The sequence below is a fragment of the Pomacea canaliculata genome, linkage group LG1, assembly GCF_003073045.1.
Source record: "Pomacea canaliculata isolate SZHN2017 linkage group LG1, ASM307304v1, whole genome shotgun sequence".
NCBI classification, from domain to species: domain Eukaryota; kingdom Metazoa; phylum Mollusca; class Gastropoda; order Architaenioglossa; family Ampullariidae; genus Pomacea; species Pomacea canaliculata.
The window spans coordinates 3,730,934-3,756,588 of record NC_037590.1 but is presented as its reverse complement, the minus strand read 5'-3'; the positions used below and the strand labels follow the sequence as shown (position 1 = coordinate 3,756,588).

General features: G+C 37.0%; 2 protein-coding genes across 4 annotated transcripts in view; both read right to left on the bottom strand.

Annotated features, from left to right (window-relative positions):
• LOC112573620 (dynein heavy chain 3, axonemal-like) overlaps nt 1-25,655 on the bottom strand; it is a 57,519-nt gene that overhangs the window by 12,901 nt on the left and 18,963 nt on the right. For both annotated transcript variants that reach the window (XM_025254158.1, XM_025254165.1), the window contains 27 exons: nt 25,405-25,606; nt 24,651-24,803; nt 23,852-24,074; nt 23,335-23,465; nt 22,867-23,049; nt 21,884-22,117; nt 21,287-21,448; nt 20,666-20,794; nt 20,252-20,409; nt 20,025-20,105; nt 19,683-19,866; nt 19,343-19,528; nt 17,374-17,600; nt 16,763-16,966; nt 16,047-16,174; nt 12,811-12,935; nt 12,389-12,574; nt 11,807-11,974; nt 11,545-11,678; nt 10,953-11,238; nt 10,268-10,435; nt 7,695-7,912; nt 7,078-7,285; nt 6,332-6,592; nt 5,570-5,771; nt 4,186-4,493; nt 3,456-3,641 (listed from right to left, as the gene is read on the bottom strand). In XM_025254158.1, coding sequence (XP_025109943.1) covers nt 3,456-3,641; nt 4,186-4,493; nt 5,570-5,771; nt 6,332-6,592; nt 7,078-7,285; nt 7,695-7,912; nt 10,268-10,435; nt 10,953-11,238; nt 11,545-11,678; nt 11,807-11,974; nt 12,389-12,574; nt 12,811-12,935; nt 16,047-16,174; nt 16,763-16,966; nt 17,374-17,600; nt 19,343-19,528; nt 19,683-19,866; nt 20,025-20,105; nt 20,252-20,409; nt 20,666-20,794; nt 21,287-21,448; nt 21,884-22,117; nt 22,867-23,049; nt 23,335-23,465; nt 23,852-24,074; nt 24,651-24,803; nt 25,405-25,606 — 5,035 coding nt within the window. The remainder of the gene's footprint in view (nt 1-3,455; nt 3,642-4,185; nt 4,494-5,569; nt 5,772-6,331; nt 6,593-7,077; nt 7,286-7,694; nt 7,913-10,267; nt 10,436-10,952; nt 11,239-11,544; nt 11,679-11,806; nt 11,975-12,388; nt 12,575-12,810; nt 12,936-16,046; nt 16,175-16,762; nt 16,967-17,373; nt 17,601-19,342; nt 19,529-19,682; nt 19,867-20,024; nt 20,106-20,251; nt 20,410-20,665; nt 20,795-21,286; nt 21,449-21,883; nt 22,118-22,866; nt 23,050-23,334; nt 23,466-23,851; nt 24,075-24,650; nt 24,804-25,404; nt 25,607-25,655) is intronic.
• LOC112573660 lies at nt 375-2,297 on the bottom strand. Of its 2 annotated transcripts, none has more exons than XM_025254228.1 (4): nt 2,018-2,297; nt 1,592-1,819; nt 1,110-1,193; nt 375-711 (listed from the first exon to the last, which is right to left on the bottom strand). In XM_025254228.1, exons 2-4 carry the CDS (start codon nt 1,761-1,763, stop codon nt 551-553), a joined length of 417 nt encoding a protein of 138 aa, XP_025110013.1. In that variant the 5' UTR covers nt 1,764-1,819; nt 2,018-2,297; the 3' UTR covers nt 375-550. The 2 variants fall into 2 exon arrangements, 1 of the variants encoding a protein (XP_025110013.1); XR_003101268.1 differs by having other exon boundaries at nt 626-711; nt 1,110-1,272; nt 2,018-2,098.

Sequence of the window (25,655 nt, the reverse complement as noted above, 5' to 3'; positions counted from 1 at the left end):
TTCAGTGCTCCGACTTGGTGTCTCTACGATGAAGCCGGACATTCAGAACCCAATCAGCATTAGAAAACAGGACCCACATGGACCCACGTTGACCCTATATAGCAGAATCTAGGGGGCATATGGTAAACCTATATAGGTCCCAACGTAGAAAGCGCAAACGGGCTAACCATGGGTCTTATATGGATTTTCCATATAGGCAATATGGGCAAATCCCAGATAAATCCCAGATCACTTTTTCAGCTGCTATTGGTAATTTTAGGTATTTTGGTGTATTCTGATTTGCAAAAAATATCAAATACATCAACATAACCCTATAAATGCAAAATAAATGGATTAATAATGACTGTCTTGCAATGATTGCATAAGAAACAGCAAAAACGTTCATAAAAAATCCATAATGTTACAAAAAACAAACATAACTTTTTGTTTACTGATGTTTATTTAACTGTTAATTAAAAAAATGATTATTTACACAAATTCTTAAAGCATTGACCTGTACAGGTTTATGTCAGAGTTTTCCAGACAAACATCGGTTGAAATTTTTACAGCTTTAATTCTCCTGTAATTCACCCTCAACCCCAGAATTATTTATAGGCTTTAAAAGTCTTTCTTTTCTCCCATTTTCGCGATCTCTCGCCCCAGTCAGCCATTTCGAAATCTGAACTTGCAGTTCCACTTCCGTAGCATCAGGATAACTTTTTCTTGCAGCATCTAAAAATAGAACAAATATAAGAATATGAAGTCTGCATAAAAATAAGCATTTAATTGTATGTCGCTGAAATTAAAAATCCAGAATATACGGTGAAATAAAGAAAGGTACAAGCAAATTATAAAGATATGTAAAGTGGCATAAAAATTTTAAAGCGTTATAAACAGAAACAAGTGGAGCTGCATTTGAATTTCAGTTAGAATTTCTATAGGCAGGAGAACTCTATCCATAAACTGTCATCTTAATCCCTTTCTACACAGTATTAACCAGCTGATTAAAAGGACCAGACATTGCATAAACATGTGTACATATTTTAAAATTTGCAATGTAATTCGACCACACTGAAATATTTTTTCTCAATGACTCATGAAAACACAAAGTCAAATATTTAAATCCTTACCCTGAACTGTTCTTAAAATAAAGGGGTGGTTCTTCAGTCCCTTCTTTCCCTTCAGGCCATTATAGTTGTAACACCGGGCTAATTCTGTTGAAAATAGCACAGACAGTATACTCCTGACTACGAGCTTTAAGCTAAGGCCTCCCCTCATCGCCAAATAGCATTCCTGGAAACAGACAAAAATAAACAAACATCCTTTTTTATAATAAAACTTGCTGTGGTCAGTATCATGATACATGTTATGAGAACTAGTATTATAAGACCAAAATATGGATGAAAACCATTAAGGAAGTTTCATATTTTTCTTCGTAACCAAGCTAAAGTGGTTACAGAAAATTTATTATCAGCTGTAATTCATGCCACCATAACAATGCTTTTGTTACTTTTTAGTACTGCAGACAGTATACAACATAATGCTATGAAAACCTTTAAAGGGAATAGCACACAGACACTTGACTCCTAACAAATCAGAATAGAATACATACCAAGCGTGCACGTTTTCCTGGATCTGTCTTTAAATCCAACTTGAGACATTCTACATCCTCTGAAGATTTTAAGGGAAACTGTAACCCTTGTGTCAGATGTCAGCTCCTTTTCTTGGGTTTGGCACTCCATCTGCGCAAGCCTATTTTTCACGTCTTTCACGTCAGTTTTCATCTCTTCCAGAAGAGACAGTATATGCTGTACAGCTTTCTGTAGTTTATCTTGTTTACCTGGAACCAACAAATGCAATGGCAGAAAACATGTAAAATAGTGATCCTTATTTATTTCAATTTTTTTCACTATGGCAAAAGAAGCCTGGGATTTTGCACTTCTAGTTATATTTCACAAACCGCTGTTCAAAAGTCTTGGCCGAGGGTAAGAACAAACAAAATGTTAAAATGATTATGAACAAAATGACTTCAAATTACCTTCCAAGGGGTTGGGGGTCCCTGTGCTGGCAGGATGAACACCAGACAAGGGGCGCTGGAGGCGTGAAGGCAAAGGTGCTAATCAGATGTCACAAATCAAGACCAAAAGCACAGCATAAATTTCACTTTAATATAATCAAGTACTTTAGTCCCTTTCACTCTTATAGGGCAAAATCACAACCAAAGTTACACTGTTTGTGCCGTAATGACATGTTATAGAGTTCAAACAGTTCATAAATTTTCTTCTGCACAAGAATTAATTATGAATATTAGGAATCAAAAAATAAATTGCATTTACTTAATGACTTGTGCAGGAGAACTGGAAGCATAGAACATGAGGAATCTGGCTTTATAGCTCTAATTAATGAAGCTTGCATCTGGTTCAACAGATTGTGATGGCCAGTTGCACATCCTGTGACCACTTTCATCTTTAAATGCCAGCAGCCAGCTATCTAGAATAACAGTAAAATAAATTATTGACCATCATACAGTCATTACCATTTGTTGTAGAGAAAATGCCATTAAAGTTAATTTGTCTGAATCGATACTTTTAATGCTACTATACCAGTAAACAGAAGGAACTGTCGAAATTCTGTTGCTTTCGAATGGTAAAGTTCGTGACCTACACTTTCGTAATCGCAATTTATTTGAGGAAATTCTGACAGCTCCGAATTCTCTGCATCGCTAACGGCTAAAGAATTATCAAATTGCAAGCTTTCAGAACTGCTGGGCCTGATTTCTACTTCTCTCTGGAAAACTTGTGCATTTATTGCGTTAATGTGTACTTTAATCTTTCTTCTCTTAGCGTAATATTCTGCACTGAACTTGGAACTAAAATCTCAATAACTATGCTAATTTAGAGTATATAAATTATACATACTGTTATTGAAGAGTCCAACACATGTATCAGTATTGGAATTGACGGCTGAAGAAGCATAATTATAATTCCTGTTGCGAAAAGTGTAGAAACACAACTTTGCAAATGGCGCGCAGTTCCGATCACGTAGTACACCATTGGCTAAAAGTCACGTGCCATTATTAGGGGTTATGGCCCTTGGTTGGTAAGAGTACTCTCCCCCGTCAATATAGGTAACCTATATAGGGCCTAGATAACGTTGACAGTACGATGCGCATAGGGAAGTTGGTTTCGGGAAAACAACTTCAAATATCCCACTAATTAGTACATAATTAATGGTAAGTACAACTTGTTTCTAATAAAAAAATGGTATCTGCTCTATTTTTTTTCCTTTTTGTATTTTTGCGGTGTCGAAGTGGCCCGCGACACGGCTGTCCGAAATGGATATGGCCCGCAGGCCGAAAAAGGTTGGGCATCACTGATTTAGAATATTTTGGAGAACTGAATAATGCAGTCAAGCTATAACAGAACCACAAATATTTTACAAAGATATATATTCATTGAATATACGTTTAGTCTTACTTGTGATGATGACAGGACTTCCAGAATTTTGTCCTCTATCTCCTTGAGCTGTTTTTGATTCTGTGCACTCTCAATGATGAGTTGGTTCTTCTTCTCTTCCAGCTCTGGCTTCTCCTTAGCGGCCACAATGCCCAAGAGCTGATCTTCCAGTCCTTGGGGTGTGATCATAAAATTCAGCAGGCACACCTGACATTAAAAGATTCCTCAACAGATTAGGTTCTAGGTCTCTACCTCTCAAAGTAATGTCTTTAACTCGATTCCTATTTGTCATCCATGAAGTAATTCTGAATGCAGCAGTTTATTCCTAAGAATAGTAGATAGTTTTGTAAGAAAAAGTTGTCAAAAATAACTCCAAGTCCTGCTATTGCTAAGCAGAATTCACTGAGGCTATGAAACTGGCATTTTGATACATCAAGATAGAGTTAAATGACTGCCAGTAGGAATGACTGTGGAGTCATTGTTAGATTACATTATCCTTTTATGACAGATTACTTCACTCTAATAGCAGCAATGAAAATCTCTTTCTCAGGATTGTAGTCAATGTTCATATAAAAAAAGAGATGGTCATTAACAATTAAACCTGCTAAGTCCACATCTTGGAAACATTCAGTAGTATAAATAAGAAGGATAAGACAAAACTGAATTGCAAATATTCAACATACACTGCTGACTGCAGCATTACAGGAACAAGCATTAAAACAAAATTTAAAGAATGACATCAATATTTCACCTTCACAGATACTTCAGGTAGATAATGTGGATTACGCAGACGAGTGGTGATGTACAGTTTGAAATCCTGGGAGTACTCAATGACATTGTCACCCAGACGGATGTACTCCACACCCTGCTGTTTGAAGGTCAGCTTCTGCAGGATGGGTTCCAGAATGGGATCAAGCTCTTCTCCAACATTTTCCAGCAGAACTGGTGTACCAAACTGGATTGAGTTCTCAAGCACACGCATGTAGTTAGCATCAGACAGCTTAATGATGCTTAATTTGTTCTCCTTCTCCAAGTTTTTTATCCACTTGTTTGCCTGACCTACATGAGATGTAAACTTTAATAATAATAATCACCTTATAGCAAATCTGTAGTGCATTTCCTCTCCTGGCAGTGAGAGAATTTGCTTGAACAAAGGAGCAGCACAAGAAACAAATTCACTAGCACAGTTACAATCTACAAACCAAACTGGTGGAGGATGGGGAGTAAAGAGAGGGAAGAGAGGTGATGAGAAAAGGAGAAGATCACCCGATTTTGGAAGTATTCACAAAAAAGGTAGGTCCTCAGGAAAGCCTTGAAAGTTTCTAAGGAAAGGGTCACTGAATAAAGTGATAGGGACAAAACATTCCAGATAGTGGGGGCTAGAAAAATAAATTGGTCTCCCAAATTTGCCGCATTTCTCTGCTACAAAAACACTTCAAGTAGCATTTTTCCCCAAGCATTTAATTTAGTCCCTTTGATCTCATAAGAAATCAAATTGTGAGAGTAAATTCTCTTTCTTTGAGACTTACTAGATAACATGGCCATAGGAGATAAAGGATTACACTAGCCTGGCATACAGAGCACTCCACTGCTCAGGTGAGCAACTGCCCTCTAACAGTGTAAAACCCCAAACACAAAGCCAACACACCAGCTTTTTCAACCAACACTCTTGACGTCATGTCATGTTGCAAGTCTTGGAGAAAGAGAATAATTTACTCTCAAAATTTCATTTCTTCTTTGACTATACCAGATGACATGACCATAAGAGAATAAAGATCAGGTGGAGAAAAGAAACAAGCAATCACCTGAGAGGGTAGCAAAGGACCTGTTGCACTGTTGAGATCGGCCCCAACAGTGCTATAGTAGCAGCATACATAACACAAAAAGGGTCTCTCACAAAAGGAAACCAAAAGAACATCAGCCAACTCTGGACAAAAGTCCAAGAAGGCAATCTTACAAAAGAAGGCAAGACATCCTGGACGCACATATGAAGCAACTGAGAAACCTGCAGTATGTGCATGTTTTCAGTACAAAGGTGGCAAGAATGAAAAAAGGGAGAGAAATCAACTTAAATTACATTTTTTACACATAAAACTACAACAAAGTGTTCTTGTACAGTTGGGTAGCTGACCTACCTTGAGGATCAATCATGAGAGGCCAGCGCCGTGACTTGCTGACTATGATGCCATTGTCCACACTGAAGGCATCAATAGGTAAGCCAGCAATGTTCCAAGCACGGATAGCTACTGGCTCACCCAGTGTGGCATTGAGGGTGAAGTGTTTGGAACAAGGAATTGTCTTCTTCTGGCACAAGTCATGCCATTCCTTAATGACAGTCTGCACAGAAAAGAAAAAGTTCTTGTAATCACATCGGAGACTGTTAAAAGAAAGTCCTTCTTGTTAAGATATCATGGACTAGAGTAACCTTCAGTTCAGGGTTTTGTGATTTAGAGTGGCTGCTGTTTGTGATAAAGATTTGAAGGAAATTCTTTCAGTAGTTTTCCAACTTAAAAATAATTATATTAAAACAATATGCAAATAATTGTCTTCATTATGAATTATCTGTTCTCAATACAATCTTCCTCTTCATGGCAGGTATTTCCCAGCCCATTCATGCTTAGAAATCCTTTCTATAACAATCACTGACTCTGTTTTAAGTAAAGCCAGTGAAGTGCACATTCTATGAAAGAAATATTAAAGTTTTTGCATTTTCAGTGCACTTTATATATATATATAGGCATTAATGAGTTACAAGCTTATATAAAGACTTAAAATTGCAAATGAGCCATAAATTAAACAGTTTTTGAGGTTTTAGTAATACTACAGGGAAATTTTTTCTGAAGCCATCTAGTAAAAGCACAGAGTTTCCTAAGAATGAGATAGCTCTGAATACTTACCTGTCTGAAGTCCACAGTGAATGCCCCAAGGTAGGCAACAACTCCAGCAGATAAAAGTACATCTCCTAAGATGTTGATATATTTTTCACCCAGCAGTCGAGCTGCCTCTGTCCAGCGGTCCTTCTCTCCCCCAAGTCCACCAATAAGCTTTTCAGCACGATCAAGTTTCTTTGAGCACAAGTCTATGTTGTCTTCCAGGTCCTTCTTCTTCTGAGTCATAACTTCAAACTCATCATTTAGAGCTTGCAGTTTGTCTGTAACCTGCACAAGCAAGAAAGCTGATGCACCATTGCTGCAGATATTTAAATACTCTGACACTATGGAATCTGAAGCACCTGCTTTCATCCAAACAGTCTTTCATCAACCACATTATTGCATAGTATTGTAAAGCTTATAAACAATGGGAAAATTGATGATGCAAGCCTTTATTAATGACTAATCAAAATAGAGTAGTGATCTTCAAGACTGGTTGTGTTCTATCAAAATGAAATGAAACTCAAAAGAATCAATATGTTCTTTTTGGTCTTTGCTTTTACCCACACTAATGCAAAATAAATTGATTTATTTAAAATGGATTCCCAGAATCATCAAAAATCTATACTGTGCATAAAGACTCCATGGAGCCAATGCATGATAGGTACGTAAACCTCAAACGGACATATGCTGTTGGACAGTAGACTTGTAAGCTACCGTTGCCCATAGAAAAGTTTCTGGTGAATTTTACAGCCATGACTGTTCATACTTACTGCCTGAAGTTGAGCTCGCTTCTCATTGAGCTTCACCATCTGCACTGCAAGTTCTGACTCAGCCTCAGCCAGCTTAATCTTTTTGGGTGCCACCACCTTTGCCACTCGATCATAAACATCCATAGCTCTCACCCAACGACACAGACCCTCACAGGCTGTTGAGGCATTCTTCACCAGTGTTGGATCAAATTCAGGATTGGTCATATATCTGTAGGACAGAAGGGCGATTCATGTGTCTGAACATGTCCTTCAATTGATACTTTACCATGACAGAGTGTACATGGTTCCAAAAGCAAAAACAAACAAAAAGAAATCCCATAATGCTATGTGACAGCAAATCCCAAGAGAATCCCAATAATACCATATATCAGTGATAATGGTTTATACAATAAGGATGTACAGAAGGTAATGCCTGCATACTATTTATCCTTGTTTGCCACACACAACACAATTAGTCACACATGTATGAATACCAATATTTGATTTTTTATCATAAAAACATCTTTTTGTATTTAAGTCTTTGTTATATCATAACACACCATATGAAAAAGATCTAGAACTGATTACACTAAATGACACACTTCCAAATTCATTCCTGAGACCTTTCACCAACTCACTTTTCACGGATGCGCTTCATGACTGCTGGAGGAATGTTGTCTTTGTCATATGTCTTTAGTTTTTCAAGAAACTTCATGTCACCAAGAAGCTTCTGAGATGGTCCCCAGTAGTCCTCAATCATCTTTCCTGAGCCTCCAGGATCTGGCTTGCGCTCAGACTTGATGTTGAGCATGACACACACAGACTCCATCACCAGCTTTACTATGTTTGGGGGATTCTGGATAGAAGCACAAAAAGTCACCATACCCAATGAGCATGCAAGAAGAAGAACCAGCAGTAATACTGTCTAAAGCCTCATTTCATTTATGTTAAATATCAACAAGCAAATGAAGGCTATGATAAAATCAGAAACATTAAAAGAAATAGGATGAAATAATTATTGCTTCATGTTCTTCTTGTGATTAGCAGAGTTTTGCAGACCTCAGACAAAAGGAACTATAACATTTACACTTTGTCATTTATAACAAGAAAGTGTTAAACTCACTTCATTTGCCATTGCATTGTTTTACAGACAGTGGAGTCACATACATAGTTGCAATGACTTGCAAGTAAACATATGTGCAAAAATAAGCCACCCCCCTCTCTCTCTCTCACACACAGACACACTGACTTGTACACACATATATATATATAGATGTATATAGATGCATATTTAGTATTCCATACACCCAAAAAGTGTTGTTTAAAGCAGTTGTCCATCTTTACAAATATCTCTCACACCAAGATCCTTCAAATGTAAATACAGCAAGATATAATATGATTATATCAAAAATGAATATGTTAATGTTAAATTGGTGCATGTGGGTGAAAAATGTGAAAATGTTAGTACTGACACATGTGTTTTGCAACGTGTGACAAATTTTTCAAACTATGCTAGCCAGTCACAAACATAAAAAAGTGAAATATTTAAAATTATCCACAGTGTTATTCTGTAAATGGCAAGGGTTTCATAGACTCAGCCACCCAGCAAATGTATTCAATAATTGTTTATCCTTGTGTAAAATCAATCCACAAATGCTGAGTGAATATGGATCTGGATGGGGAAGCAGGCATAGCATTTTTTTTTCCTTGAGAATATAATGGATGAATGATTTTGCATTTTTCTTTTAGGGCACCAACAGAACTTTATATATAAATATGTCTATATTTAGAAATATACAGATGTCAACCTTCACAACACAGTTATTTTCTATGAATGATATAAAACAACAATGTGCTGCAAGACAACTTGTAAGGCAAATATCTAATTCTTGCATGTAGGTATGTGTACTCACTACACTGAAAGCAAAATTTATTTAACAGCAAAAATGAGATATAGAATGAAAACCCTATAAACATATATATATTTCATGCATACATACATGTGCACACACACACATGCCTATTTACACAGTCTGATCAGACAATTCTCATTGCAATTCTTTCCAGCAGACTGAAACCATCATTAACACATTTCCGTTTACAGATATCTGTAATTAACAAGTTGTGTATATACATAAGTATAATATGCAACATTTCATGACTGTTAGTGATGTCCAAAATTTGGTGATAGTGCCTGTATAAAAAAAATTCCTTGTTACCTTTGAATGCTATGGCAGCAATTTTTAGACAACATTAAGCACATATAAATGAAAACTTCTCTTAATCAATAAATTAATCCCTTATTAAAAAGGCATTTTAAAGACAGCAAGAAAAATATATAATAATGCACCTTTTAGATACCATCTTTTATTTTAGGTCTACATAATTCATATTTTATTCAAAATATTTCTTCAATAAAGAATATCTATTACACATTCGTGCTAATTAATTTCTTAGATCAATAATCCCTTACCACATAAATTTGTCTCCCATTTTTGCATGCATATGGTCTAAACCCAATAAAGTTGCTCTTAAAAGACTAGTGAATGCAGATTTTTTTCCTAATGATTAGTGCAACATACTATTTCCTCCAAATCTAGGTGAATAACCTGTCCTCTGTGTTCATGAGATGCATGCCAGCAAAATACCACCAGGCACAGAAAGAGGTAAAAACCTTGACATTACATTTGTGCACAGATATGATCGACTAATTAACATAGGGTCTCAGTTCTCCCATTTGCTGAGGCCTTCACAACATAAACATATCCATGTACAACCCAGATGTCAATTTTGTTTACCTCTTCTGCACGTGGTGATGTTTTTGTGTCTTGAAAATGCAAGAAGGATATTTACTCATTTGGGTACATAGTATCTTGTGCTTAGCTTTACTCAGCCATTCGAACAAGTTTGCAACCCACTAGTTCTTTAAGGGTAAGGTCTATCTGTTGAAAACAACATGTATAAAATAGTTTTTAAACATTCCTGTGCTTTAGAGAAGGACATTCCGCACTAGTGATTTTTCTTCATTGTGTCATGAGAGATGCATGACTTAAAAATATTGGGTAAGACTTGCAGTATTGTCATCCAAGACAATGAGATCCTCTAGTTCTGAAAAGAGGGACAAAGTTTGAGTTCGTATTAACCAATATAATCTGATTTTGTACCAGATCCTATATTTAATACTCTATATCCCTCTTAGACTCTGGGTCACCTTCATAGACTTGACCACAGTGATGTCAGCAGGTTTAAGGGTATTCAAGGCAGAGATCGCAGCTTCCAGGGCAGGAATGGCTTCTGCTAGGTCACTCTCACATTCATCTTTGATAGCCTGAGCAGCTGCTGCAGCTTCATTGGCTACAGCCTCATCTGCAGCCACCACCTGCATGGCAGAAAGTTATATGGGGAACATTTTCTTGCCATTCTTGTTCCTCATATAAAAGTTAAGATTACCTTCTGAATATGTGAGTTGTGAAAAATGTTTGCCTGATTACAAGTAATTCTTCCAGTTCTAAACTGCACAAAAATGCAGTAAAGAAAAAATTTTAAGATCCAGAAATCCTGGCCAAGCTATCATCCTTAACTGTAGAGCAGATGAGAATGAATGTCAAAGCTTTGAGAACTAAAATAGCCATCTCTAAGCTTGGAAAAAAAAGAGAAGAACTTCTCTTCCTAATAAGATGCCTTTGAATACTCAAGCTGTGTCTTACAACCCCTTCTGAAAGTCAATGTGGGCAAATAAAAATTACAATAATGACTTTCTCAATACCATTCTTCGAGGAACAAATATTCAAATATTCTTCTTAGATCTCATGAATAGTAACTAAACAAACCAATTATCCAATTATCTGCCTTTCACAGCAGGAGTACCAAATTATGATACCATGCCTCTCACTCACCTCCTTTTTGGCCTCTACCTCCACAGTGTCCTGTTCAATCTTAATCATAAGTTTTTCAGTGTCTGCTGATGTTTTAATCAGCTCTGGCTGTAGGTCTGTCAGCTCTTGCTGCATGACTGACACTTGAGATGCTGCAAACTCCAGTTTCTCCAGGCCTTTGACATATCTATTCTTCATCATCATTATGTCATTACGCTTTACATTCAGCAGGTTCTTGAAGGTGAGGATCAGCTCAAGGTAGGAAGTGGGAGTCACATAATTATGTCGCCGAAGGGTATCAAAAAACCTGTTCAATGAAAGCAGAATGTCAGTAGAAATTTGCTCACACTTAGAAGAGGTTGTAAGTCTGAACAGAAAACCATGGCTAGGAAGTGAAAGCCATTTTACAAAGGCAGTCTGTTTACCCTGCTGGTCTAGTTTCATGCATGAAGATGCATAAACATATTTAGCTGAAAGGAAGCCAAATATAAATACTCCAAGCCACTGTACCAACACTTGATTTATTTATATGTGTGACACATTTGTGCAGGGTTTCATACCATATTTGATGAAAGGTTCCATAAAGCAATATTTAGAGCTATGCCTTACTTACCTCATGGAAAGCATGCGAACAGATTCATGGAAATGTTTGCACATGCCAACACAAGCAAGCCTGACAGAGTCCTCCATGTCCAGTTCTTCTAGGAACTTGTTTGCCACCATCTCCAGGGCATCTTCTGGCCATGCCTACAGTTTTATCAAAATAGCTGCTTTAATGTGCATATTGTGACAAATAATAGACAGCTTTATCCTATTATCCAGTTCCAGAACATTTTTTCAGTACACAGAGGTTTTCAAAAAATGAAGTTACAAACCTGGAACCAGTCTATAGTGCAGCAGTTGATTAAGGAAGGGAACATGCGCAAACGATTGCGGAAAGCATCTCCAATTGGGCTCATGGCAAGCACAACATGCAAATTTGACTTTACACGTTCAATAAAGTAGTTGTACATTGATAATGGGGTTGCCTCCATCTTTCGTCCCTGCAAAGAAAATAAACATTTATATATTATGCATATATATGTGAGAGAAATTCAAGAAATCATCTACTTTATTTGAAAGAGAATGGGGAAAAGATATGTTCATCTTCTCATTTTCTCTGTATACCATTATTAAAAGATTATATGGGATAAAAAGGAAAAAGAATGAATGTAGACAAATCTATTCACATGGATGCATTCAATAAATGTACCTCTCACTGTAGTTGATGTTCACATCTATTTCAGAAGAGGCCGAAAATAATATTTTGCCTATGCAAAGCCAAACGCATGAACTTTACTGAATTGCCTACTGCTGTTTGCAATATGTAATTTGTGTAATCAGAAGCAGAGATGGCAAGAAAACTGGTGAAGAATAAAATAATTAGCTAGACAATATGATCTGGAAGAAAACCTCACAGCATTCCGAGCAACAGTCTGCATCTTTTCAATGATGTCGGCTTTCTCGTCAGAAGGAAAAATGTTGGGCACATCACCTGTGTTGAGAATCATACTGATGTCCTCCATAAAGGATTCATCCTTGATCTGATTGTCAGAAAAGAGGAAAACTGTCTGCTTACCCTCAACACCAGTTTTCTTCAGGAGCTGAAATGAGTGGGAACATGGACAAGAGTCAGACTCTGCTCAAACTGAAAGCTTAGTATAGTACATATATTTCTATAAGCAAAAGCTCAACCGCAAAAATTAAAATATTTATAAACAACTGTTCACATCATAATCTACAAATTTATTTACAATATTTACAAATTAATATAACTTTCTGCATGCAAGCCATTTAATTCTATGAAATCAACATGAATCAGGATGAGAACAAAAGATACTTTTTTCAGATCTTCACGCCACTCTGTAGTTGTGTAGTTGCGGGTGATCTCAATCATAAACAGTTCATAATCGGCCATGAAAGCTGCCAGCTTAGCAGCACTCTGGCGACCAGAACCTCCAATACCTACAGACAGCAATGCTTACAACCATTAGTGAAGCACTCAGTTAAGGGTTAGATAACTACAGTCTTTAAAACACTTCTCCACTGAACAGAGCCATCTCAGATGATTATGAACTGATTTTGAATATGCTCAACCATGAAAAACACGACTGAGGGAGAACGCTGCAAGCATACAAAATTATACCAGTAATTCTTCTTTTCCTCACACAAAGGGGTATGAACTCTGAGCTTTCTGGAATATTAGATGTGAGTAGCATTCTACAGGCAGATTACTCAATATTACAGAAAAGAAGGCAAATATGTACACAGATCATCTGTTTCAACTGAAGCTAATATATAATGAATAAAGGAATGAGTTTTGATTAGAAAAAGATTAATTGTTATGTAGTAAAATATCTTCTTGATTATACAAATATCATGCTACTAGACATGTCAATTCCAGCTGTCTGCTCCCAGTTGAAGAAAACCAGCCAGTGACTGGGGAGCACACCAAATTCATCCAACTTACAACCCCATTTTCTTGTCCTGCCTTTGACCAATGAGTTCACATCAGGAAATAAATACCTGAATTCCAGGTAGGCTGCAGACTAGGAGGCCACCACCAAATTTCTGTTGAAGTGAAGATGGGCTAGCAGAATGTGTCATGCTGTGGGCTACATGTGGAGTTTCTGACATGCTGCCAATTGTGTCCAGAGAGACACAGTGAGCTGCAAGCTTCAAGGTCTCTCAGATAAAACCTGATGAACTGGGAGTTGTACAGCCAGCCTTAATTTGTATTGTATCTTTAACACCTATATTTCTAGCAGAAGCTAGACTAGTAGCTACACTTCAAATGTTTGTGGGCTTTTGCCTTACGACAGACATCACTTGATCACAAAGATCATTACATTCTCCCCTGATAACAATACAGTTATTACTGCTAAAACTGATTCAGAATGTCCCTTTAATCCCCCATCAATGGCAAGAACAGTCTTCATCTTCCCCTCCTCAGGGAGTAAGTTTTTTAATATAAATGTGCAAGACTTTTATCACAAAGTCAAACTAGATCTTAGGGTTTGCTAATGGGAAAAGGGTAATTTCTTAACATCTCAGAGAAGGCAGCCGACTCTTAGCCATGAATCCTGGCTTTTTAAGGATGAAAACGGAGCTATCAGCCCTAAACTACAGATATACCAGATCAGACAATTAAAAATTCGGAACAGAAAATTTTCTATGTGAGACAGACACATCTTTAAATGTTAGACCCTGACCAGCTATTTCTCAAAGACCTTCTGCTTACCCATAAAAACAGCTAAAGTGGATGCCATTCTAGCAGTTGTGAAGCATTCCATTGTTTCTACTGGCAACTGCAATTCTGATGTAGGCTTAGGCAGTCTGAGGAGACATGGATAAACTTGTACCTAGGGTTGCTTCAGCAAGGTGCGAGAGCAACATAATTTGGGCTGTTGACAAAATAGCCCTAAGACTGAAGTAAACCCACTCTTAGACAGCAGTTTACTGATTCTGATCGTGGATAAAGACAAGGAAGTGCAGTTGATCCTGCTCCACTGCCCCCAGAACAGCCAAGAGCATGAGGCTCATTCTCAGGGGACTGTACCTGTACTACCTCATGGACAGGCAAGTGCAGTGGAGCCAAAGTTTTTTCTCTGCATTGATAGACTCTACGAACAGCTCCTTCATTGCAAAATGCTGTCTGAGGCCTCTCCTTCATCAGAAGCTCTCCTGCAGCTGAACTTAGTACACTACTAGAGTGCTACAATAGCAACCCTTTATCATTCCACCTTGTTAGTCATCTCAGCCTTATAGGAAAACTAGCTAAATCATATTGTTCCATATCTGAATGCAGCAGTTCTTTAACTCATTGGGTTTTTTTTAGCAGAAATTCACTAATAATTGTATGGCCGGTTGTTGGCCAGCAGTAAATGTGAAGGCCCCCCAGTAAGCCAGGAATGAGTTAAAAAATCTGTTTACTGGCAAGTAACATTAAGAAATTCACATGCAAGACAGCACAAGAGTTTGTCTGGTTTTAGGCACTTTAGACAGAAAAAGAAGTGAGCCTCAGAATACTGTAATTTGAACAGGAATCATGATGCTAACCTTGAAATGACTGGTAACAAGCAGCAAGAAATGCGCTTTTAATTTAAAGCTCACAAAAATTGACAAGTCAGGGCAGAAAACCATTTCAGTCAGCCTACAGTAAAGATGCTAGTTTTAGATGTTTTCACACCATAAGCCACACACGGTAATCCATATGACTGCTAAGCTCTTAACACCCTATCAACAGTCCACAGAAAACAAAGAGGTTTAAAATATATTGTACTGGGTCACAGCTGAGTGAAAAACTAGAGATGTGAGCTCACTTATCAGGTGGGACAGAAAGGAAGGGGTGGGGGTGAGTTTGATGAATTTGTGTACTTCCTGGTCACTGTTGGTTTAGTCCAATAGGAAGCAGACAACTAAAACTGAGGTGGTTAGTAGGGCAATCTCCATATAGGCATATCATTTAGTACAGTGTTCATAAGAAACAATCACACTGAATGAGAAAAATTATCTAACTGAGCTGAAACTTTTCTTGTCCTATATAAATAAGTTTTAAATATTTAAGCAGTCAGATGATCTGTCAGTCACTTTAATATATTGATAATAATGACAAAGGGTATGATAACAGATAAATTAATTCTAGCTGGAGTGAACTTATGAGCATCAATGACAACATTAAGAAAGACAGTAGAGGAAGAAAGGAAGGAAAAATTCGGTTTAGTTTCAGCATAAACTTGCCACCTGGAATAGTGAGAGCAAATGGAGTGTCATTTATGTTGTACATGCAACTGCATTTACAACAGCATATTCAGAAATATAACACTGCATTCCCTTTCTTTTATATCATTTTCTGAAAGGAAACTGCGATTAAAGGCAAAAGTTAAAGAACATGCACTAAGACAAATGGATTATGTATTTTATCACCTAAAGACTATGAGATATATGCACTCACATTAGATAAAAAACCAACATATCTACAGGAAGGTCTCTATTAAGGAAGGAGCTGAAGGCAATTTAAATCATGCTTTTAAAATAAGTGAAATGAGTGAAAAATTATGATGAGCTAATATTTACCAACAAGGAGGGCATGACCATTGTCTTGTAGCAGCACTCGTGACACTCTAGAGATGTGTTCGATGGCAAATTTGAACATGACAAGTGACATGGGTGCTTTGCTTACTGTGTTGTACTCTTCCAAATAACTGCCAAACAAAATTAATAATCATGCAACAGCGTGATAAGAAAACTAAACAGCATATGCAGGAGTAAGACATTTGTATTATGTGCTTTTTTCAGTGAGCATAATAAAATGCTCAGAATACAAAATATGAAGAAACATAGCCAGTGAAAAGAAGCCTTCACTTCTATGTAAAATGAGGAAGACACACTCATGCAATGCAAGATGCAATGGAGAATTCTGCAAAAGCTTGAGTGAAAAAAATAGAAATGCTTATAAAGTGTTTTTATTTCATCTTTCAGCTTTAATTTAAAAAACCAGACTATTCACTCATATACATGCAAAGATTCATGCATGCACATGCATGTGCAGTCTGTGCATGCACAAATACTAAAAAAACACAGGTACTTTCATTTCCAAAACAGAGATGTATGCATACACAAAGGAATAATAAACAAATGTGGGAACAGTTTTTGAAAGGGGCTTACCAGGCTAATATTTATCCCATATTCTGTGTATGGTATCAATTTGCAGCTTTTAAAACAGAATGTTATCAAAGATAAACTTCTTTGAAGGACATCTGTGCATACAAAAAAAGGATAAATAAGCATACTGTTCCATGACACTGGTCAGCTCCTTGAAGTCAGTAATTTCATCATAAACCTTGTTCTCAGAATTTATGTAATCCCCAAAGAACAGGCTTCGCACATCATCGTCCACCACTTTCCCTGACTTTGACAAGTGCCCCAGCACCTTGTCAATACTTTGCTTGAAGTGAGCTTGGCACTGTTCACGTACAATACTGAAGAATGTCACTCTGCACAGCATTTGAAAAAAAAATCATTTAGAACAATATTTTCATAATTACAGTGAAATGCCATCCTCAAATGAGCAAGTCTGAATTGTCAAAACATTTATAAGATTGAATTGCAACAAAATTGTTGGCTAAACAATGGCATGAGCTCTAGAATTTATTAAAGTGGTCCAGAAGAGTGAGAGAGTGTGCGTAACAGTTTTATAACTTAGTGTCTATAAATTAAGGCTGTGAACTGAAACTGGTTCATCATTCCTAGAGTGCTGCATGTAGGAGTCTAACCTTCTACTACTGCTGCTATAAATTTAAATAAAATTCATTACCTTGTAATGTAAGCAACTTCTCCTGACTAAGTTTTCTTACTTTCATCATTTTTGGAAACCATGTCCACAAAATTGAGCCAAACAAACCTGTCCTCCTCATCGATAAGTCTGTCATAGAAGACTCTGTACACTTCATGAACCCACAATCGAATCAGCTTCTCTGTCTCTACCATGTTGGTAGCAGGTACCAACAACACTCCACGAATGACACGCGAAAAATCACGCAGATTGAAGACATAGTGTGATTTTGTTGGTGTGGGCAAAAATTTGGCTATGGATTCCTTATACACATCCATTGTGGCACTCACCAACAGCTGTGAAAAGAAAAGAAAAAACAATCTGAAAAACTAAACAAATGAGCTACTTACATCAACAGTTTCAGAATGAAACACAAAATAACCCACAAGCTGCATAAAACTGACTTCTAAATAAAAATTATAGAACATAATATATAAAATACTCTATTTTTCAGTCTCAAATTTCCTTATGTTAAAAAATTTAGGTTTGTATCTCCTTCAAAACAATTCTAAAAGTATCAGTCAGATGCATTTTACATTAAAGAACATTACATTCTGAAATTTAGATTATCTGCATGGTTCAGCTGTACTTCTGTTTTGCATAGAGATGCTGAGAACTATTGAAACTATGAATATAAATGTACTGCTTTAATATAATAATCAATGTTGAAAGCCAATTAGAAAGCTCACAAACATGTTGTCTATGCTGTATATTGATAATTGGAATAACAGATATTGACGAATGCTATTATGTCATTCCTGTCACCTGTGTGGTTCATCTAATGTTAAGTACAGGTAAGTGCTGCAGCGTACAATATTTATTAGTTTTGAGATCACTTGTTAAACTCAGAAATGTCAGTTGTGTTAATCATAAACAAAACACACAGAACAGCAAGTCTGATGATGAGTCAAACATTCAATCATCACAAAGCTGTCGATTCAGGAGTAAAAAGTATAAAAATACTTGTGAGTTTATGTTAGTATCAATAAAATATGTGGTTATGTTTCTATCAGATTGATTAACCATGCAGGTGTGCTTGGATGCATTTATCCACGTTTTTGTTCTGAACACATGCTGATAAAAGTATGATATGTGCAATGTGCACATAGCAATGAAGCTGTTGGCAACACATATGAAAGCAACAGAAAGAAAAAATCATGTGGTGTGTCTGTTTTGAGCATGCATTTCTGGAATTTCTGTCTGTGTCTTTGCATGTAGATGTCCACAAATATAAACAGTGTAAAGAATATGCACAGATGCAGTCAAGTACAACACATCTGTTCTCAGCAAACATTAATGTAGTGATAGTAGTAAAAATTAATGTTTACCATGCTCATAAACCGCCATTTACAAAATCTTTCTTGTTAGAATGACACTTTCAGATAACATCTATTATTTTTTTTTTTACCTGAATTCATCCCACTTTTAATAGATTTCATCTACAGAGCACAATTTTCTTGTTTTTGTGAAAGTACACTCCAAGTGCATGGTTATGATGCTAAAGGATTAATTTCCTACACATATAGCAGTATCAGAAAACATCCAAAGCACATGACAGTTTGGCTGGTCATACACACCACTGACTCACCAAAATACCTACATCTGATTCCTGAGTGCCCAGATAAATGAAAGGTGTGTTTACATGTTTAATAGAAATAACACTTACTAGAATGTAAGCACCAAACAGTGTTAGACTGCACAACAAGCAATAAAGAAACTGATAAATCTTAGAATTTGTTATGTGAAGCACATTGCAGTGGGTTATAAAAGGTGTATCTTCAATTAAATTTAGTCCATCTTTTATTGAATTTTATTTTATTTTTATTTATTCATCATTTGGGCTTTGTAAGGAAAAAAAGAATAAACTGATTTCTAACTGAACTTAAGGACAGAAACACAGCTAATACTCCATGACAAAATAATTGTCTATTATACCTTCTGCTGTGTAATAAATATCACACTTTAACTATTTAAAGGATTAAAATGAAACAAGATAGTAGGTTAACTGAGGCATAAACAATACAATCTATAATCTCACTTTTCCATTTCTGACAAAGCTGGCTTCAAAGCCTTTTCCAAAATGCAAGTCTGTGATGGAAGTGAAAATACGAATCATAGTGGGGTCGTCAAACTCATCAATGGTTACTATGTTCATGTGGCGAGTCATTCGGCTTGAAATGTCATTGCGTCCACCACCAGGAGGTCCCATGGCTGACACAAACAGCTGAAAAGAAGAAAATTTTTAGTGGCTCCTGAATGCCTTAAGAAAGCTGAAAACCATGAAGATGTCTGGCACTCATACATGTATTAGCATGCACACACACACACTTTAACCACTCCTCTGATCCTAAAAGACAGATTTCCAAAATTCAACCTACCACATCCACTAGGAAGATCTTGGAAGTGTCCTTTTTGTCGTACCAATGTTTGTGGTCAATCCATTGACGCAGTAGCTCAATAGGAGGCTGTGCCCCATACTTCTCCTTAGCTGGCATGCTCAGGTCATCAACGAAAACCACTGATTTCTTGTTCATGGGAGGCCCAAAAACACCCTTCCGTCGCCTTTAAAATATAACAAAACGTTTACTGGCATTTATGGTACTTCTTTCTGTTGCCCTTTGAAATTATAAAAAGTATCTCTCTATCACAAATATACTAATAGTATTGCTCTACTCTCAGGTTTACTGCTTCAGCTTGTTTACTGCAGAAAGTATACTGACCTGTCAAGCTTGGACATGATGATGTCTTGGGTTTGGTTGGCTGATGTTCTGGCTGAAAAGTTAATGCAGTTGGGTATGTACCTGAAAAACAAATTTATCTGTACTTCAATGATCATGTGTTTGACAAGAACTGACAGATTTTTTTTCCATAGAGACCCAAAACTGAATAAAGAAGTAACAAAAAGGCATGCATGAAAGACTACCAAGAATATGAAAATCTTACTTACACATCCTTGGGTAAACTGAGAAGGTAGTTGTTTGTGATGGCAGACTTGCCAGTACCAGTAGGACCCACAAAGAGAACAGGGATCTCATGAGTCAGAAAAAGATGTAGAAAGAATTCTTGCCGAGCTGTCTCATTGGTCTCAATGATGATGTCACTAAGCTGCACATTTGTAATGTACATAAAAATCATAGTTCCCTACAATAAAAATGTGGTGTAACTGAAGAAGATTGTCTATACTGAAGTATACTAATCTTATGTGTAACAGACATGATAATGCATTTCTACAGGAAAAACATGTCTTCTTTCATGACATGTTGTATTCCTGAATAAAATGAATGGAACTTCAAGATTCTGACAGTAGGAAAGGCAGAATGCTGATCCTCCAACACATTGCATTGACAACGAGCATCCTCACCTTTACTCCAGAAACTGCAGCTGCCTGCTTACTGTGCTGAAGGCTCTCAAGCCAAGTAACCCAGTTTCCACTGCTCTTTTTTTGGAAGCAGAAGTCAAAGACGCTGTCCCTCTCAGGGAATGAGTTGCTCTAGAAAAAAAACAGCATTGGTCTGTCAAGCTCAAAGCTCAATTTATAATTAATAGTTTTTCCTGTTAAGAATTAATCCTGTAAGTAAATTTGTCATTAATTAGATCAGTTAGTTAGGGATGAAAGAATGGAGGGGTTAGAAAAAAGACTGTTTTCAGGTTTGCACACTGACATGATTTTGACAACTGTGCAAGATTTCTAGTCAGAAATGATGTAATGGACCAACTGTAATCATTGGTTTGGCAGGAAAATATTTCTACCTAAAGATGATTTTGCATGCTATGGGAAAGCGATGATGGATGAACGCAATGCCTGGAGAAAACCACTAACAGCCAAACCTGCAAAAAGATGTCTCTTACAGTGTCCTGAGACAAGATCTGAACCTAACATTTCTTGACACCCCTAAGAAGTTCTGTGTGCACATTAGCAACTTATTTATACTGAAGCTTGCTGATCAGCTGGTCATTATCTATCAGGATGTGAAATCCTCACCTTGGTTATCTTGATGCTTTTGGGCTTTGGGTGGTCATTGTCAGTGCCGCTGATCAGGGTGCGGAAGAAGACATCAAACTTTTTTTTGCTTTCCCCACTTACAGTGCCACCAATTGTCCAAACCAGAGAAAAGAGAAACAGTCCTTGCAGCCACAGTGTAACCTTGCAACATCAGAGGATTGAAGTCAGATGTAACCTTTGATGTTCACTCCTTACACATAACAGTAAAGAACATATGATGTAAGATTTCACAAATGTCTGCTTTTGTTTTCTCAGTAAGCTAGCCTGCTGCTAGCTTATCTGAATTGCAACATAAAGCTGAAGCAATTCCTTCTCAATTGTCAAGTTCTGTGAAAAATCTGTGATAAGTCAATGATAACTCTGCATCACTCTGCATTAGACTGAAAGAAATGCAGATAAGGAAAGCCAGTAGCGGGGCTCTGAGACCTCTTCAGCATATAATCTGAAAAGCATTCTCTAATACTTATGAGATTGCCTAAATGGCCTACACTGGTCTGAATAAGCAATAAAGCTTGTATGTTTTTTAATTTGTAATACTATCAAAGGTGATAGTCGATATGAGCTGTGTGTGAGCACCTGCTGTGGTGTCAGCTGTCCTTGCTTGGGTTCCTCTCCCTCCACAGGAACAGTATTGACAGTCTCAATGATTTCATCCATTAGAGCTGAGTAGAGCCTCATGAGAGTGAGCACCATATGCATGTCAGAGGTGGTGATAAAGGTCTGGCAGTTGCGACGAACAAAGTCTAGAGATGGCTGTACCAGCCACTCAAACAAGTCTGTCACTAGCTCCCTGTTTTCTTGGCCAAGACTCTGGATGGGGAAGTTAATAGCTCATAATTAAAAAAAATATATCAATATGCCCACTTACACCTCATGCATTGCAGCAGCTTTAACCCATTTATCCTCCTGTCCTCGTTGAACAAATTGTTATTTATTGTAATGTTACTAACAATTACAACAATTAGTTGTAGGTCAACATTAAAAGTGTAGTTTTTAACATATATTTGCATATGCAAGCATGCACATGCACACACACAAACATATAAATGCATACACACAAGAGATACTTAAAGTTCTTCAGGGTTCTCCTGCCCCCTTGCTAACCCTATATGCACACATCAGAGACTGCACATAGACTGGACAGCTCGAAGGCTGCCTAGACCAAGGCATATATAGCCTCTTGCCAAGTAAGTGTCAGGTCGTCATATGATTTTGAGTGCCAGCGTCTAGACCCACATCAAATCAAGGATGGGCGGTATAATTACAATAAGTTTGTTGCTTTGTTAATTTTTTTTTGTTTTAGTTTAGCCAGAATTGTCAGTTTCATCTCTAATCCAGAGAACCAACTGGAGCCCACACTGAATTTCTGTACCTCCATCAACAGAAGTGCTGAAATCATAAGCTTTTTCTTTTGTGTTGATAGTGAAACCAGAATCTCATTTGCTAAGACCTCGATCTACAAGATAATGTGGACAATTTATCTGCCAGTTGTCCAGTCTATATACGGTTATTTTTTGCATTTGCTAAGGACTTTTTACTTGATGTCTACCCCTGAATACCTCAGGCAATGTGTACTGCATGTATGAATGCATCAGAGGCTTCCAGCCCAGTTGGTGGGGCTCCAGATATATCATGCCACAGCGGGAAACAGTGGCTGGAGAAGCCTGTTCCAAATCAGCTGGTTCAAAAATCAGATTCATTTTGTTGCTCATCTGGATGATCTCACCACTCATTAGACAGAGCTGACAGCAAAAAAAACAAAAATTGACCTTACAAAATAGTACCAGTCAGCAACAAACAATTGTTTATCATTATCCAGTATGTGGTACCATATGAAATGCGTCTTTCAATGCTCTTCTTAATTGACATTTAGCATTGCATAAAAAGTTTGATGCTTTGTGTCTTTTCTTTCTGATTAAAGATATCATGTGCTCTTTACATCTGAATGGAATAGATCTCTTACATTTCTGCAGTTAAATTCAATGCTACAGCAGATTGCACCAGGCAAGATATAGAATTGTTTTTACCTTCTTATTGTCATCCAGAACAGTGTTCATGTTTTCAATCCAGACAGCATCCACTGGCCCATCAAACAAGATCCACTTTCTGTCATCATTTGGATTGCTAGCATACTCTCTGAAAGTGTTTGCTAGAACACCTGCAGGGACAATCAGGTAAAGATGGGGTAATTTATTTTGCCTACATTGAATTCTGTGTAAAGACATCTTCCAGAGAGCAAATATGCAGTTTCTAGAGTTATTTTTCTGAAAACCAACAGGCATATTTTAAATTAATTTCATAACCTTTTTTAATAAACCCAAGTATTTTTCATAATTTGTAACTCTATTTCTGTTGGTAAGCATATAGAGAGTGTGTGCTGGAAGAGCAAGAACAGCAAGACTAAACCTGCTGCTGATAATAATAATAACAAGAACAACAGTGATAATAATATTTTATGCCGCTATTTATATGCACCAAATTAACCAGAGTCATCAACAGTGACTCTCTCTGGATGATTGAACAATTGAAACCCAAAGAACTCACCATCTGTCCACTCATGAGAGACTGGGTCAAAGCAGCCATATAACTGTCCCATGGTGATGGACTTGGGGTTGATGATGCGGTAGACAGTGCGAAATTCTTCAAACAGTCCAGACACATGAAGATCTCCCAGTCCATCAGCCAGCACCTGATAACTCATGGTCTTTCCACCAAGTGGCTCCCCAACAATCATCAGACCATGACGGACAAGAATCATTTCATACACCTGAAACCCAGTCAGTAACATATTTTGTCACCTGAGTAAAATCATTTGGAAGGAAAGAATGTGACTAGAAAGGACCTTAAAACTGTGCTTCCATATTCATTTCTCATGCTGTTCCTTTTGTTTGTGCACTGTTAAGCGGGGAAATGCATTATGTAAGTGCTTTTATTATTGTTGTTGTTTGTATTTTAAAAAACATTTAAAGGTGATCGAGCGGTTATAGGGGCAGCAAATAGTAAGTGCATAAGGCTTATTGTGAGGCAAGGGTTGGGGATTGTGGTTTGACTATGAGCTAGAAAGTAAGGCTATATTCAGGCAAAGCAGTCAGCCTTGTAAACAGGTGCTACATGCTGAGAAAGAACAGAATGCCCGAGAACTATTACATTACTATGGAATGCATGTAGGCAGAGAATTTAAATTAAAAACACACATATGCGACAGGCCTTGTTGTTATTGCACTCAAAAAGGGAGCTGAAGTTTACTAGTTTGAGGCTTACTCAAGCTTCTGACTGGACAACCTTTTCTGCCTAACTTTTAAAAGAACAAACAATACTAAAATTATTTACTAAAATTATTTACTTGAACAATTTTTTCTAGGAACCAAGGAACAGCCTGCAGTTTCCTCTTGGAAATGTTGTCTTTCAGTGCCTCCATGAAGACACCATAGTCAGGTTTTGGCAGTTCAACCCCAGGGAACAAGTCAGCAATTATACCCTCAAACAAGGGAACATCCTGCACAAATATCATCAAAGAAAAAAAAAATCTTCATACAAGTTAATTAGGCATAATATTAAATACTAGAGATCACTGATAAAGAAATGGAACATCCAAACTTGCACAGCATTGAACATTCAACATGAATATTAGAAGGAATGTCCTTTATGTTGAAATATAGACAAATATACGTATACACTGTACTGCTACCCTTCGTATTTATTCTGCTCTTTCCCTGCTCAAAATTAATTTAATTATTCAGTATTCCTACACAGGAAATGTTGGAGAGACAAAACTGTTCCCTTTCCTTTTATTTCAGTGAACGCAAGTCTTTACTTTAAAAATATTTCAACAACCATTAAAAGACATTTATGACACAAAGATACAATTTTTAACTGCCCATGTTAATGTTTAGAAGATCTAGATCTGAAGAAATTGCAAACAATTATAAACAATATTTTTTCTATACAATTATTTCATATATATATATGTGAAACTAAATAGCATTCTATGGAAGGCAGGTGTTACAGGAAAAAAAACCATTTTTTTGAGGACTATTCTTGGAAAACTCTTTAATGAAAGTAACAAGAACTTATTTACAGAGAGATTTTCCATTTACTTGTGATAGAAATTTTGGCAGGTTCACATCATTGATAGCCTTCAGTAACAAGACAGCTTCATCAGTGTCCATGTACTTGAGCTTGAGATTGCCAGCTGCTGTAAGTACAGACTTGACAGCTCTCATGCCATAATCGTAGTGGTGCTGAGAGGACAGCTGCTCCGAGCACAGTGTGTATGTTGCTACGATCTTGTTGGCCAGGCTAAGAAGAAAATAAAGCAACATTCATGAAAGAAACTGCATATTCCTAT

Excerpts from the sequence above, each read along its gene's own strand:
- LOC112573660 (XM_025254228.1), bottom strand. The coding sequence starts at position 1,763 with ATGAAAACTGACGTGAAAGACGTGAAAAATAGGCTTGCGCAGATGGAG. Across the intron at positions 1,194-1,591 it reads CAGGAAAACGTGCACGCTTG|AATTAGCCCGGTGTTACAAC; the intron begins GTATGTATTCTA and ends TATTTTCAACAG. Across the intron at positions 712-1,109 it reads TATTTTAAGAACAGTTCAGG|ATGCTGCAAGAAAAAGTTAT; the intron begins GTAAGGATTTAA and ends TTCTATTTTTAG.